At 37.0% G+C, this 16,193-nt stretch overlaps 1 protein-coding gene across 1 annotated transcript in view; it reads right to left on the bottom strand.

Annotated features, from left to right (window-relative positions):
• The window catches only part of LOC126184662 (plasminogen activator inhibitor 1 RNA-binding protein-like), an 83,789-nt gene extending 67,596 nt beyond the window's left edge, over positions 1 to 16,193 (bottom strand). Inside the window, exon 1 of the mRNA XM_049927144.1 lies at positions 15,833 to 16,193. Coding sequence (XP_049783101.1) covers positions 15,833 to 16,103 — 271 coding nt within the window. The 5' untranslated portion in view covers positions 16,104 to 16,193. The remainder of the gene's footprint in view (positions 1 to 15,832) is intronic.

Raw genomic sequence — 16,193 nt, 5'->3', positions numbered from 1 at the left:
AAAAAGTATTTTATTGCCCACATGGTACTGGGAGCCACTACTATGGAAGTATAAGTCTACACCGTGTTGGCAGATGCAGCAATGCCATATTTCATGCTCTGTGGACCCCCTATTTTGCAAAAATTTTCCAATTAATTACATACCAAGGCTGGCATATGTAACTGTTATTGCCTGATCAGTATCACACTAAAGCACTCATCGTACAGGATGAGTTAGCTTAACGATGTGGCACTTTACGAGTTTCGCAATGTTGCTTCCTGCTATTTCATGCTGAGGAGCCATTCCTTATGTGAAAAAGTAAGTTCTGTGATATTTTGGCAATGTGCTACACAGAGTAGAACCAATATGAAGGAAGAATCCTCTCTACATCACCAGCAGAACTTCTGAGACATCAAATGGTATTTGTCAGTAGAAGCCCATATTTGGAGGGTTTTATACACACTATGATACTAACTGCCATCACATAGTGTCCTGAGAATGCATCATTATTGATGATTTGTTATAATAAAATGACAGGAAGTGTCACTGGTGGTTGAAAAACTTCCATATTCAGCTATTTTTATGTTTTAAATTGTGTTATGGAAGTGCACCAAAGGCAATGACACATGATTCATCATATGTGTCATTCTTTGTAGGACCTGTTATAATTAAATGTCAGTAACATAAAGGCGATTAAAGCGTTCAGAAACAACATGACATACAAGGTCCCTCATAGAACTTCAGTTTAACACAGTTGGTAGAGCACCTCAATATGAAACAGTAGATAGCTTTTTCACCTCTCACTGTATCCAATTTGTTTTTCCACTTCTGCGTTTCATAGAAGTTTGTGAGACTTTCTTACCAAAGCAATATAAAAAACCTACAATATTATTGTTACATAAATTAAGTGCACTTTCAGGAACGAGTTTCCGATTGTGAAATTTTATAAGCCGATGTCCTTACTGAGTGGACACATGCCTTTCTTCTTTGTCTTACACGTACAAGGATATTTAAGTTTCATTTATGTATACTACAGACAGAACAACATACCTAGTATATTACAAGACACGAAACATGCTTTATAGTACAGAAAACACAGGAATTTTATGCTTGTCCATATTGTGTGGTTCGTGAGACACAAAGTTGAGTATTGCCACTGGAGAGCGCAGAGAACACAAAATCATGTCAACCAGCTTGTGCAATGGGCTAATGGCACTGTGTCTCTAAACATTGGATTTCCAGTCACACACACCAATATTTGCTGCCTCGACCCATGTGATGACAGCTTATCACTCTTCAGCAATCATCTCACTTTACATGTCAGAACAAGAAGTGTCACTACAGGTTGCTGCTAATTGTCAGCAATTACTTCACTGCAAGAACTTTGTTGTCATTGGCTAGATACTATGAGAGACCATACATGCTATTAATGACAATCTTAACAACATAATTTACAATTACAGCAGTTATAATTTATGTTTGCATATGGTTTGTGTAGGTGATTGCCACTTAACCTGAAAGACAAATTACGTCAAAAATTGAAATCTAACTGGAAGATAGTAAAAGAAAAATAATAGAAAATAAAAATAAATATGGTTCAAGGCCCCACTGCAGCTGCCAGGGGTTGTGACGTTTTAATATATTTTGCAACTTCGCATCTACACCACACAGTTGATTGCCAATATTCTACTATTTCCACTTCTATGCGGTCCTGCTAGTATGGTGCAAACTATGAAGCTCTGAAACATTATGCCACAAGTTAAAATTCAATTTTGCGCTTAAGATTTGTATAGTTACATTACTGATCCATAGACATTAGGTTCAATCACTGGTCAGTCCTAGGATTTTTCATCTGTCACCATACACTACTTTCATCAATGTTAATGTGAAAACGTCAAGTTGCACTGTTGATCGAAGTCCACAGTAAACTACAGGCTGGCCGGGTCATTCAGTTCCAAGTGAGGAGCGCAACTGCATACAATCTCCAACAAAAACATGTCTAGTAATTGCTCCAACCAACCTTCAGGCTCATAGCTACTGTTTTAACTATCACTGAACTACAATTACATAAATGACTGACCCCAGACGCAGCAATAGCACTGCTTTCTTGTGTCATTTAGTTAGCATTCAGAGAGTGGGTATTTGTGAGGATACTGACAATGTGGAATGGAATTCCACACACAATGTCACCACTGAAGACTTCAATTTCACAATTTGCACATCCCTCTTCATTTTCACTCATTGGAGTAGCCTACTCCCTATTTTCCACTCCATACTGATACACCTAATCCTCATTATCCAATAAGGTACTTAGTAATAATGGCTCACACTGATGACAAATTTCACGTATCATTGGCACCAGCCTGTTGGAAAGCTATCTTCAACACAAAGATGGGTTTCAATATGGTACTTATTGGAGATGGGTTCACGTCATCTACCCTCTGACCTTTGAACTGCACTGTCAATATACAGTGCTAGCCGTAGGAGGGGGGGGGGGGGGCGCGCGCAAGTTACAGTTTTACATGGATTCCGTACCATAGTGCAACTTGACATATCTCTAAAACGCATCATCGTTAATGGTTACAGAAGTAAGAAGTGACCAAAATATCCTATGATTTCTCGAAGGAAACATGAACTAAGATTAAGGTTTACTGTATTCATTGACGTCATTAGAAACAGAAGACATGCTAGAGTTAGGGGGGAGGAAATTAGCCAGGCTCTTATTAGCACCATCCTGGCATATGCCTATCTTTTTAGGGGAAACCACAGAAAGCCTACATCTGGGTGGCCAGTTGGAATTAGAACCATCATCCTTCCAAATGCAAGTCCAGTGTCTTACCACTGTGCCATCTCACTTGATAAGATTGAGTGTGGATCAAACACTTGATAACCTGTATGTATCCACCTGTTACATGACACACACACACACACACACACACACACACACACACACACACTGTACACAGCAAGACAGCACTGGTTATAGGCCATAGGCTAACTTGCAATAAATTATAACATATACCATATTGTCAGCCAAACAATATCCACACTAGAGAGTAAAAACATATCATGAATATAAAAGTTATTGTAAATTTAAAATGTAACAATTTTACTACTACAGCAGCAACCTGAGACAACTCACAAACACAACATCATTGAACACTTACAGTGTTATTTTATTTCACAAATAAAACAATCACCATGGAAGCTGCATTTCACGCACACATTCAATAGTTTCTAGCAATTCCTGCACTAAAAATAAATGAACACAAAAATTTTATTTTATATGCTATATCAAGTGTCTTCCATATAACTGCAAAAATACGTTCTGTTAAAAACTCATAACAAATAGCCACTACTGGAGTATTTCCGCAAGGATCGTTTCAATGTAAATAAACACTATCTGAAAATAATATAGATAGTGATATAGGAAAAAGGCTTAACTTGCCACCTCCAACTGTCTGCACCGAACCTGCTGTAAAGCTGCACAATTGAAAAGCATTCTGAACATTGCTTGGAAGCTACAATGAAATTCAAGGCACTAAAATAAGACGAAAGTTGGACCTGCTTAAGCACTTTGTCATACTTTTTCAGCAGCATTTAAGTGTGCAGTAGAACAAATACTTTAGTGATCTGCTGCATCAACTGCATACTTCATAGAAAATTTTCTGGTTTAAATTAATGGCCTGGAAGAACAGAAAAGCTGCAATGTGTGAAGCTGTTTAAGGCAAACATAATGATGCTCCACAATTCCTGAAGTGTTAATATGCCATCAAATTTGAAAATTGAGGAAAGAGGTATCTGGAAACAGTAGTAGTAGTAGTAGTAGTAGTAGTAGTAGTAGTAGCAGCAGCAGCAGCAGCAGCAGCAGCAACAACCACAGCAGTTAGTCACATCTTATGTACAAAAAATTCTGCCGAATGTAACTGTGCAGGCTTTCAGAAGTTTCCCTGGAAAACCTTTTCAACATGACAAGCAAATACTCTAGTTCCAGATTCTCTTAATTATAAGAATTCTTTAACTTAGTGCTGTGTCACAGTAATTATGTTTTAGTCACCTCGCAATGCGCAGCTTTCGCGTTTCTTATTCCTGGAACACAAAAATCCAGGTTTTTTGAAGGACAAAGAGCACAAACTAAAATGACCACCTCTTCCATATTTCCCAAAATCTCCCATATTTTAGCATTTTTTCAATCCTGCCAGCCCCAGTAGTGACTGTTTCTCTCCCATATATTTCACCAGAGAGCACTGTCAATATTCATCTCGCAAAGTACTACTGGTAGTTCAAATTTCCTATGCAACAGATCTCAAAGATACATGTAATAATTGATACTGTCAGTTTTCTCTGCTCATACCTCTACAGAAAGAAGACTGTTTGGCTCAAGGGAATGAGGTTTGAGGAGTTATCACAAAATAGGATACTGTATGACTTTATAGAGTAAAAGGAAGTGAAATATACCAGGTTTGTTTTAAATATATATTTATCTCTTAATTGTCACCCATGCCAAGAAAATGGGATGTAGTTGTGCTGCTGGAACTTACTGCGACTAAATCTCCCTTGAAATCATTGGATTCAGCTTTCATTCCTTAGATGCAAAAATTAGACTATTCTCATTGGTGTGGAACAAGTCAAGTATAACATAAAAAACATAGAACACATGAATACGATACTCACCTTACTGATCATTTGTCAGGAGATTGTCAAGATATGTGACTACACCACAGCCAGCTGGAGGTGCTAATAGTTACAGAATTAAAACTGTCTGAATGAAACAGTTGTGCACTTTTTAAAATTTTATCATACCCAAAATACCTAATCTTGACATGTAACAAACCCTGTCAAACTGAAATCTAACATTTTTACGTTAAGTTGGTGTAACAGTTTATGTTAAAGACATTCACCTATAGTGTAGGAGTTGCCTACCAAAAATTTCTTCAAACAGTATTCCAAGTTTTTAATGGTTGCGGGAGAAACCGCGAATATCGGACCCCTTTTTGGACCAATAAAGCGATTCTTAGGTCTTTATGTATGGTGTTCTTATTCCTACTATTTGAACTACGTATTCAGCTATTGGTTGGAAACAAACATTATTTACAACAAATGTTCAGATGATATCTCCCTTAAAACCATGATCAAATGGTCACCCTACTGTAAACACATCAACTTTCCAATGGTTTCCACTATTGTCTGTCACAAAATTCCTTTCCACTATTACTCAAGTTCATTAAACTTCTGCAGATTAATGTGTGGAAACCACTAGTAACTTAAGCTAATACTCCTGTTACATATATATAGCTTTTGTCTTACCCCTAGCCTCTGTGGTCACTAAAGTTTCAACTAGTAAGTTTTTTCGAAGACATGACAAAATCTTAATTTTATTATTTTTAGTTTTAATTACAGGTTCAGAATAACCACACTATAAATCATTTTTAACAAAATAAAATATGCCTATTCCTTCAAAATGTTACAAATTTTTTTTTTCACAAGACAGTGTTACATGCAAATCAGTAAAAATATTATTTTATCAAAAACTGACATTGAGACTGTGTGTACAAAATGCAGGTTTATTTTTGCAGAGAAGAAAATAGCAACTAGCCACTGTTATTAATGTTATTTATTTAAACTAACTGCACATTACACATTTTGAAGCAACGGGTTCCTGCTCACATGGCTGTGCAACATTAAGTTAAGTATAAGTGACCTAAAACTTATCTGGGCTATCTACAAAAACAATGTAAACAAATCTCATTCCTTATTACGTACAGTTTCAGTTTTAATAAAAGCAGTTTCTCACATTTTCTGCTGTAGAGCACCATCACTGCAACAAACTTTTGCAACATGAAAGAAAACAGCCCACAGTTAACATAAACAACAACAAATGTATTCTAGATGTTAACAACCACCTGAAGGTGAACCTGCCAGTTCAAAACCAACGACAGTGCTATTTGTGTAAATAAATAGCATTATCAACAGTGGATGGTCATTGTATTACTCTTTGCAAGAATGTATTATCACTATTAATTCTTCAGGAAACCTTCGTAATATATACAAAAGTGGTTCATGAACCTTTACCATGGATTTCAATTTCACCCGCTATACTTCATTTTAACATTACATATCAAGATTGTACCTTCAATTTACCTATAATGAAAGCTAAATCCTACTACAACACTCTTATATTTTCAAATATTTATCTACGACAAATGTCATCTTATGTATTCCCGTAGATAGAAGTTTACCTAGCAGAATCCCAATAGGGCATTTTACTTGGTTCACCAGAATTTAAGTCTTATAACTCTTATAGACAAGTTTAGTTTAATCATTTTTTCAGTGGAACAAAATACCCTCAACACTTATAGAGTTTACTTTAACAAGAACTTCTACTAACTGAAATACCACCAGTCAGTTGAAGGGTGCCACAAAATTTAGAAATGGAACACTTAATTGCCAGCAAAATATTAACTGCATTATATACCCATTAAACCCAAGTCTACAAATGAAGTGATCAAAATACAGTATTGATTAAGTGTTAGGAAAATTCTGATCAATATAATTTTATTCCACATCACTATACTTTAAAGTAAATAAGAATTAAACTGCAGAAATTTATGGAGAACTGTGTATAATAACTAACAGGACATCAGATGCAGGGCACTAACAACAATGAAGAAAGAGTGCAATGCTTAGGGTGTAAGGGGGGGGGAGGGGGGGAGTACAAAAGCAAAACAAAGCAAAGATATGTTAATTGGGACTTTCTTCAAGAGGTTCTCACAGTGTAATTGCCTTCATGGTGGGGAGATGCAAGAAGTTACATTTAAAAACTCACTGCAGGGTGTGCCAAACATACATACACCATTAAATGGGCAGGTGTGCCACTGAACATTTTTACACCTACCACAATGAACACCACACTACCAACTATTTCACGAGGAGATATACAGGGCTATTACTACCTGAAATCATTGTTGCACACCAAAGGAACACCTACACTGGTTTCTTAATTATACATCTTATTTCTATTTTTATAATGGATATTCCAGCATAATTAGCACTGAAACAGCAACCCACATCAAATATGATTTTTATGTATATAATCTCAACCCCCCCCCCCCCCCAAACAAGGGTAGTAGTCAGGCTCACAAATGTCCCAAAAATGTTTTGTAATAGAAGATCTGGGTATGAAAACTGTTGGAAAGGAGTGATTGAATAAGATTTTATCTTCTACAGGCAACAGCTTCTGCAAATTTGTAATTACAGTCAATAACAAAAACTTGATGTAACTCGTACACAATCCAGGAAGTTCTGTGGAACTGCATACCTATGCAATCCCACTTTTCATAATGCATTACCTCCCTTTAATGGCCACATTTACTTTGAAGGAAATATGAACAATTCATAATACTCTTTCAATCTACAGATCAAAAATTAAATGTTGCAGGAAAAGTAGTTTAAGAAAAGACACCAAATAATAAGGCCTCCTTCGGCTTGTAAAAGTACCCACACTATGTAATATGTCAAAGACAGTGCAACACTCATTTAGTCTTATTTATTTAACTTCTTTACACAGCCCAGTTCACATGTGCTTACAAATCTGCTTTAGCCACTGTTATACAATACTTTCACTGCCTGACTTCATCCAAACTGCGATAATTACTACACACATTCTCACAGTCTTATAACACCAAGACAGCCAACCTACTTATAACATTCACAACTGTGGTCCCTAGATGCAGAACAAGCCACTTTGGTGTCATTCATTAAAACACAATGCCAAAATAATGAAGAGGTTGGAGAAACAAACAGCTTTTAAAGCAGAGTTAAAAATCTTTCTAGTTGAAAAGTGGTTCTACAGTACCACTGAGAATGTCTTAATCTGTTAACGTACGTGTGTGTGTGTGTGTGTGTGTGTGTGTGTGTGTTTGTGTGTGTGTGTGTGTGTGTGTGTGTGTGTGTGTGGGGGGGGGGGGGGGGGGGGGGGGGGGAGATTGTGGCCCAATACTGTTCACGATTTCCAGTTACCTCAGTTTCAGATGCAGGGCAGGGCAGTACACCACCTCAGTTAAGGTAATCAGTTGCAAGAATACTTGTAATAGATATAATGTTGGCATGTGTTCGTACATTATATTTTTCTGAAGTGTGCTGTGTGCTCACTTGTTTTCACTTATTGTTAGATGTGAAAGTTTCATGCTCTAATTATTATTGATCATATTCCTTGTACACTAAGTAAGCTCCTTTTAGACTAAGTACATTCGGTTCCTTCCGAGAACATATTCAAAGTAATGTGGTTAATGCACTGGATTCATTTGAGAGCAGCAGGGTTCGCACCCCATCCAGCCATTGTGGGTTTTCCAAGCTGCCAAATGAATTCACATGTGTTATTGTATCTGACATGTTCCACACTGTTGTACAGAAAGGTCACAGAACAAATAAATTACAAGGAATACTCAATTTGTCAGTAATAAACTTTTTAGAAACTTGAAACTGACTTCACTAACAGTGCCAATGGAAATTAACTTACAGGAAGTTCTACAAGCAGCAATCAAAACGTTTGCATTTTTAAGGCTGTGCAGTCCAGAATCAGTACACCAGTCAAGCAGAACTGCTGTGAACATCAAGATGATCACACTAACACCACACTGAAGATACCCTTTTTGCCAAACACCGTGTCCTGCTGCATGAAGTAGCCTTATTGTCTGCTGCATAGTCTGACAGGATTTCCTGACCCTCAGACATTTTATTAATCACCCAAAAGCATGATAATTGTATGGTGAGAGATCAGGACTACAGGGTGGGCACTTAATTGTCTCCCACTTGAGTTGACATAACTTCTGCATTATGGCATTGCAATATGGGGATATGTCAAGAAGCACAAGAAGCAGTGGCACCCCTTGGTACACCATTCCACAATAACTGTTTTTGGCAGACATGCTGCCTGATACAGATTCTTTATTCTCCAACATATGTCTTATTTGTCCTTCAGCAGCAAAGAAAATACCAACAGCATGTTGGTCCTGTTTGGACATATTTGTTAATAGACACACCGCACACAGCACTGACAGAGCAGACGCCTAACAGGGCAACAGAGTTTCTGCAGGTCAACACATACTGCCCACAGAAGGGCTCTGTAGTGGCTCAGCACTCGTGAAATCCACTTCAATGTCCATACCGAGTGTGTCTAAGTTAGACTTAGGTTCTGTGATTCAGAACTCTGGACCCCTTTAGATTCCAGTAGGTGATGAGGCATTTCTGTTACTAACTAACTTAATTCAACCCTACCCTAAATGCATAGTTACTGTTAATGACGAAGTTTTTAACTACCTACTTTCTCATAATTGAGAAATTGTGGAGTGGGCATCTGATACACAATGTTCCAGATTTCATGTGATTAAACAACCTTATGAATGTAAACTGAACACTATGGATAAAATTGTAAATGCTACATGCATAGCTCAATTACTCGAGGACTGAGAATATTTCATCAAGTGATCTCACTGAGGAGGAGGAAATGGGATCACTGAATACTAACCAGGTCCAAGTATGTGTAGAAATATGATTTTCTTACGAGGGAAAAATTAATTTTTTTTTTTAAGTGTGTGTGTGTGTGTGTGTGTGTGTGTGTGTGTGTGTGTGAGAGAGAGAGAGAGAGAGAGAGAGAGAGAGAGAGAGAGAGAGAGAGAGAGAGAGAGAGAGTGTGAGTGAGTTTGAGAGAGGCCAATACTACAGTGAAATACTTCTCATTAATATTAAATGTTAACTCTGAAGATGTGTATAAAGTACATCAATCAATCAAATAATAAGTAATACTTACAACTGCAGTTATGAAATTCCTTCATAACTTTCTTCCAATTCCACCCTTCATTATTTCATGGAAAACTGTTCACTTGCTTTAGTATCACCATAGATATTAAAGTTTCACATGTTAATCACGTGGCAAAATGTTGTTCTTTGTGAGCTATCATTTGCCAAAATATTGTTTCGGTGTCTCAAACAGTACAAGATACTAGGCATTTATGAATATTTTGTTTTGGCTTTTCCCTTGGCACACGTGCTCGGGACAAAGTGCTTCACATACAATCCATTTTGTCAAGATTGGAGACATGGCAATATATATGTATTAAGAATAACCCAATATGTTAGCTACATCTCATACACAGCAACATATGATCTGACATGCAACTAACACCCACTAGTAAGAACTCCTGTTTTTCAACACAAACATTACATGAACTACACGACATTCTTACTCTCTATCACAATGGCCAGCTTGCACACTTTGCCATTCACGCAATCAAGCAAACATGCCAGCTGCCGCACTAAATCAACAGGTCCCAAGAGGACGTTGCAGATAGAGGAAAACTGTGCGAGTCTGACAACAGGACAGGGCAGCCCTAGCTAATGCCTCTAGTCCTGCACCTCTGCTGCATACAGTGTGCAGTGCCTGACTGCCTGCCAAGTGTGCTTTACAGAAGCCACACAGGCTGTGTTCTGCCTCTGCTGGCATAGTTCACATTTCTGAACGTGCCGCACACACATCGAAAAGTTGCGTTGCCACACTAATCCCTAGCCTACACATCTGTGCTTATATACCAGCCCGAGTCTCACTACTTTGCATATATGCTGCAAGAACACCCGAACAAAGAAAATTTTTGATAGTCCTTTACACACGTCATCCTCACTATTTGGAATACAACCAATTATTAACAATAAACACAGCATGCAGTATTCATGTAAGTATAGCAAATCTTAATCATTTAAAGGATTTAAGAGCACCACTTTTCATATTAACAAGTTAAAACAGCATCCAAATACATGCACCAAAATTAAAATTACGTGCACAGACTAAATGACAAATTCGTGTGAAGCTAAGTAGTGTACAAATTCAAAGATCTTCCGTTAATCATTGAGCCCACTATCTTGCCTGACAGTTCAGTATATACTGATACCTGTCAATGCTTTGAGCACGTGGGAAAAATGCAGTAAAGAACATGCATTACAAATTTAGGAAAAGTCATGTGTTGGACCCCATTGCATATTTCAATATGCTGTGAATGTTAAGTTTCACTACTTTTCGAAGTTGTTACCACAACCAGGTTTTCTCAAATCACATTCGTTGACTTCGTCAATTCAAATTTTCACCTTCCAACCTCCATACACATCGCACTGCACTGCAATTCTCTCTGCCATTGGAACCAAGAGGAGAGGCCATCTCCGATACCACACTAACCTGAAGTAGTCCACCAACATAACTGAAGGGGACAGGCAGTTTTCAGTTCACAGGAAGGCACAAGCATTTAAATATTCCAATATGATCATATTCCGAAACTCACTGTGGGTATGTCAGATGCACTATACCTCAAGGGTACCGAGTAATTTATCAAACTGCTCCTTGCCCACTATATCTACTATCCTTTCTTCCACTACCAATTACAATAACATGACAAACTTAATGTGGCATGTTTGTATCAACATTGTAAGTACACTTCCAACACTTATAACATTTGTTATGGTGTCACTAGTATCAACATACTTTAACACTACCTGCAGTGAAGTTTAACAATAGAAGAATGTATTTTGATACAACACCACCCTTAGAATGATAGCAAATGCTTGCTATCACAGATATTCTTGTACAATTAACTCTTGAGCCCATAGTAAAAGCTACGAGTTAGATGCATTTTTGACAAGTTACAATTCATACCCGTCATATCTAGCCTGCAATAGAGTGGAACAAACCAATTATTAGCTATGATGGATAAGATAGTTTACATAAACCACAGCTTTCTCACATGCAATAATTTCACACTAACAATTTGCATGACATTGGTTGCACAACTTTGTTCTTATGATTTTACATGTCAACAACACATGTTACTGCCAAAATTGAACTTTTCCAAGTAACGTTAATAAACTTTCAAAGTAAACATTACTTTTACAGTACCACAGCAAAAGGGACAAAATCTAGAGATTGTTTTGATGACATCCATAATTTATCCATCATCTGTGCCTGGTTATCAATGGGAGTGATTCACAAAGTGGGAAGCACATTGAAAACATCACCACTACTACAATATATGAGTAATAAGAGGTACAGAAATTCTGTATTATAAATGGCACTGTATCCCAACACAAAAGAAAAATATTCTCTACAAGAATGTATAACAAAGTATATTTGTAGTACCTAAATGGAAACTATCTGATCGACAATACATACTTAATGGACAAACAGAATACACACAATTCCCATCATCACTAAATCGTTTGGATATTTTCACACAAAAGATCATGCAGGCACTTTCACACCACACAGGTTCAATAATCAATTCACATAAAAGACAATATTTCTAACTAACAGTTTGGAGTGGGGAGGTGGTGCAATTTAACAATACCACTCAGTAATTTAACAGCCACAACAAAACAGTTTTTGTCAACTGTGTGGAAGGAAGTTTACCCTAACATCCAACACCATGTATCAGAAAATAAATTAAGCCTATATCGAATGATCTACAACCATTCACTAAATACTTCACAATACCTTAGCTGTATAGTTTATCATCAAACAGTTAAATGAAGTTCTGAAGACTCTCAGAACATACATCATGTTTCACCATTTATCAGTAAATTAACATTTGTGAGGCAATACTCAACCTAACATTTGATTTCAACAACAGTGACTTTTGCTGCATGGTTCCATTTGTGATGTTATGCCCTCACCTTTATACAACATGGGCATCAACTCGTGCAGTTACTTGTGAGGGCAATTCAATCAACATTTTCATATACACAAGGCATTGACAACATTAAAATCCAAATAAAATGGCAGAAAGTCTGGCACTTTAAATCTGCAGATAACCTAACAGTAATCAAAACATGGCAATTTGAAAACGAAGCCATTATGTCTAAACTGCACAGCAGAACAGGATTAATATTTTGTGATCTGTCAAAGGCATTTGACTGTGTAAATCACAATATCCTTTTAAGTAAACTAGAATATTATAGTGTAACAGGAAATGCTGCAAAATGGTTCAAATCTTATATCTCTGGCAGGAAACAAAGGGTGTTATTAGGAAAGAGACATGTATCAAGCTATCAGGCATCATCCAACTGGGAACTAATTACATGTGGGGTCCCACAAGGTTCCATTTTGGGGCCCTTACTTTTTCTTGTGTATATCAATGTCCTTTCATCAGTAACATTACCAGATGCCAAGTTCTTTTTGTTTGCCGATGATACAAACGTTGCAATAAATAGCAAATCAAGTGTAGTCTAAGAAAGATCAGCCAATAAAATATTTGTGGACATTAATCACTGGTTCCTAGCCAATTCTTTGTCACTAAACTTTGAAAAAACACATTACATGCAGTTCAGAACTTGTAAGGGGTGTCCCAAGAGTATATGTCTAACATATGATGACAAGAAGACAGAAGAAGTGGACAGTGTTAAATTCTTGGGATTACAGCTTGATAATAAATTCAATTGGGAGGAGCACACCACAGAACTGCTGAAGCGTCTTAACAAATCTCTGTTTGCAATGCGAATTTTGTCAGACGTAGGGGATATAAAAATGAAAAAGCTGGCATACTATGCTTACTTTCATTCCATAATGTCATATGGGATTATTTTTTGGGGTAATTCATCAAGCCAAGCTAAAGTTTTCCGGGCACAAAAACGTGCAGTAAGAATTATATGTGGTGTGAACTCAAGAACATCCTGCAGAAGCCTGTTTAGGGAACTAGGGATACTAACTACAGCTTCCCAATATATTTATTCCTTAATGAAATTTGTCATTAAAAATATATCATTTTTTCAAACCAACAGCTCAATTCATGGAATCAATACTAGAAATAAGAATAATCTTCACAAGGATTTAAAGTCACTTAGTCTTGTACAAAAAGGTGTGCATTATTCAGGAACACACATTTTCAATAACTTGCCAGCAGCCATAAAAAGCTTAACAACCAATGAAATTCAGTTTAAGAGAAGCCTAAAGGATTTATTGGTGGCCAACTCCTACTCCATTGATGAATTTCTTAGTAAAACCAACTGATTTGTATATAAGTACAACATAACTTCTGCACAATTTCAGTGCAGTAATGTGTTCCCTGAAAATTTGTGTGTGTGTGTGTGTGTGTGTGTGTGTGTGTGTGTATAATCTAACTTCTGCACCATTTCAGTGCAGTAATGTGTTCATTGTAAATAAGTATTACAGTAGTTGTATTACATGTTTATTACCTTATAAATAAATAAAAAACTTTTTTATTTTAAATTCAGTGCATTAGTATTTGTAAAATGACTTAGTGTTCATTAAAAAATGACTATCATTCCACTTGGGACCTGTGGAATGGTACATTAGCTTATTTGTTTTAGTTGTAAATATTTGTCATGTATTGTTGTTTTTCTGACATGTTCCACATCCAGGAGGACCTTCTCACTACTTATCAATTGGAATGAAAGTAAATCTAATCTAATCTAATAAAAGGCGAAAAACTTTTACACAACACTAGGACTTAATTTCAGTTTCTTTCAATCTAGTTAGTACTGTAAACCAAAATCTGTATTACCAGAGCATCATAAATATTTGATTATTAGCAGACTTCCATACCTAAGCACAACCTAGTGAGACTTTATGGTGAAAATTTACTTGTCTTGGCCTGGCATTTTTAGAACCTCCATTACCACAGTTTGCAAATACTTTTGTTAATGATAGCACTAAACATGACTGCAGTTGTCACATGGAAAGTATTGTGTGGTTGGTTGATGAAATAATTTCACAAGTGGGGATGGTATCTTTTATATATATAAAGCTCAGCTTATACTCACTTTCGCAATTTTCAGAGCATTCTCAAACGAAATGAAAATACCTCTAATTTCAGGCGGTCTTGAAACTGCGGGGAAATGTGGTAAGATAAAATAAAAATGAATAAACAGATCACATTTAACATCATCTTCCAACCTACAACGAAAATGCCACCAATAATGGAACTACAGAGAATTGCTGTTACCTGGATTAGAAATATGAGCGGCATGCCTCTCGAAAAATCAACGACACAGGTTCTTGTTCGTTGTGAATTGCGTAGACATATCCATCGTGCACGACCGAGCCTCAGTGGGCACGAATAAGACGAGAACGCGCTTATATTGCGTATAACACGGTATGGCAATGTAATCAATTTATTAACATAAAATTAGTAGCATTGTATTCAGCGGCACAGAAGTCTCTTACTGTACTACAGGATGGTACGATTACGCTAAAATCGGCTTAAACCATGTACTTACTTTTTACTTCCGTTTCACGCACGTGTTTACATACAGACCACAACGGATATGGTGACGATGCTATTTGGAGTAGGCGCGGCGTAAAAATAGATATACTATCTTCCAAATATGAATATATGTAATCTTTGTTTTGCTACGGCAATTTATAACACTTCAGACAGCGATTCAATTCTGAACAACACGAGGAGAAATAATCGCCATTTGTAAAATGATACTGTCCATTCTCTTACGAGCAGCACAATTTGAAATTTTAGCTGCGAACACACTTCAACGTTTAAATTCTTTAAGTACACAGACTATTGCACACTTATCCAAGCATACTGCCATGCATTACATTCATTCCACACTACTACCTTTACAACAGTGAGAAATATATACATATTATGTCTTCACAAAGCAATTTAAGCTCGAATTACACAGCATTAACTGGATTCCTACGCCTAAATTGTTTTTTGCGCCCTTAATTACGGCTGAAAGAAACACACACTGAAAGTATACCCAAAACCAAATACGCATTAATAAACGCGCGCGCGCAAACAAACCATTTAACTGCTGAACAGAGCTATAAATAATACATTACCTTCTTTGATCTTCCCTGAATCTATAGATTTCACACTTTGCACAGGTTCCCTCACGTTTTTTCGAACTTGTGGAGGTTGCTTAGTTTTTGATTCCGGCTTGCTCTTATTTTCCTTCTCCTTTTCGCATACCTTAGTTTTCTTCTTAGCTTCTTTAGCCTGTTCTTGGACTTTGAGGACTTCTAATGGGTCCTCATCGTCGTCCAAGAACAATCTATACCGATTAGTTACCGTGATACCGTAATTATTTTCCATCTCGCTGATATATTTCATGCACGAACTCTACAATATGGCGACGCCTGTAGCTGGGAGCTTCACAACTGCATCCACGAGGTCCTGACACTAAATTGCAGCTGCGACGCC

The sequence above is a fragment of the Schistocerca cancellata genome, chromosome 4 (genome assembly GCF_023864275.1).
Source record: "Schistocerca cancellata isolate TAMUIC-IGC-003103 chromosome 4, iqSchCanc2.1, whole genome shotgun sequence".
Taxonomy (NCBI): domain Eukaryota; kingdom Metazoa; phylum Arthropoda; class Insecta; order Orthoptera; family Acrididae; genus Schistocerca; species Schistocerca cancellata.
This window is presented reverse-complemented; position numbering and strand designations above follow the sequence as displayed.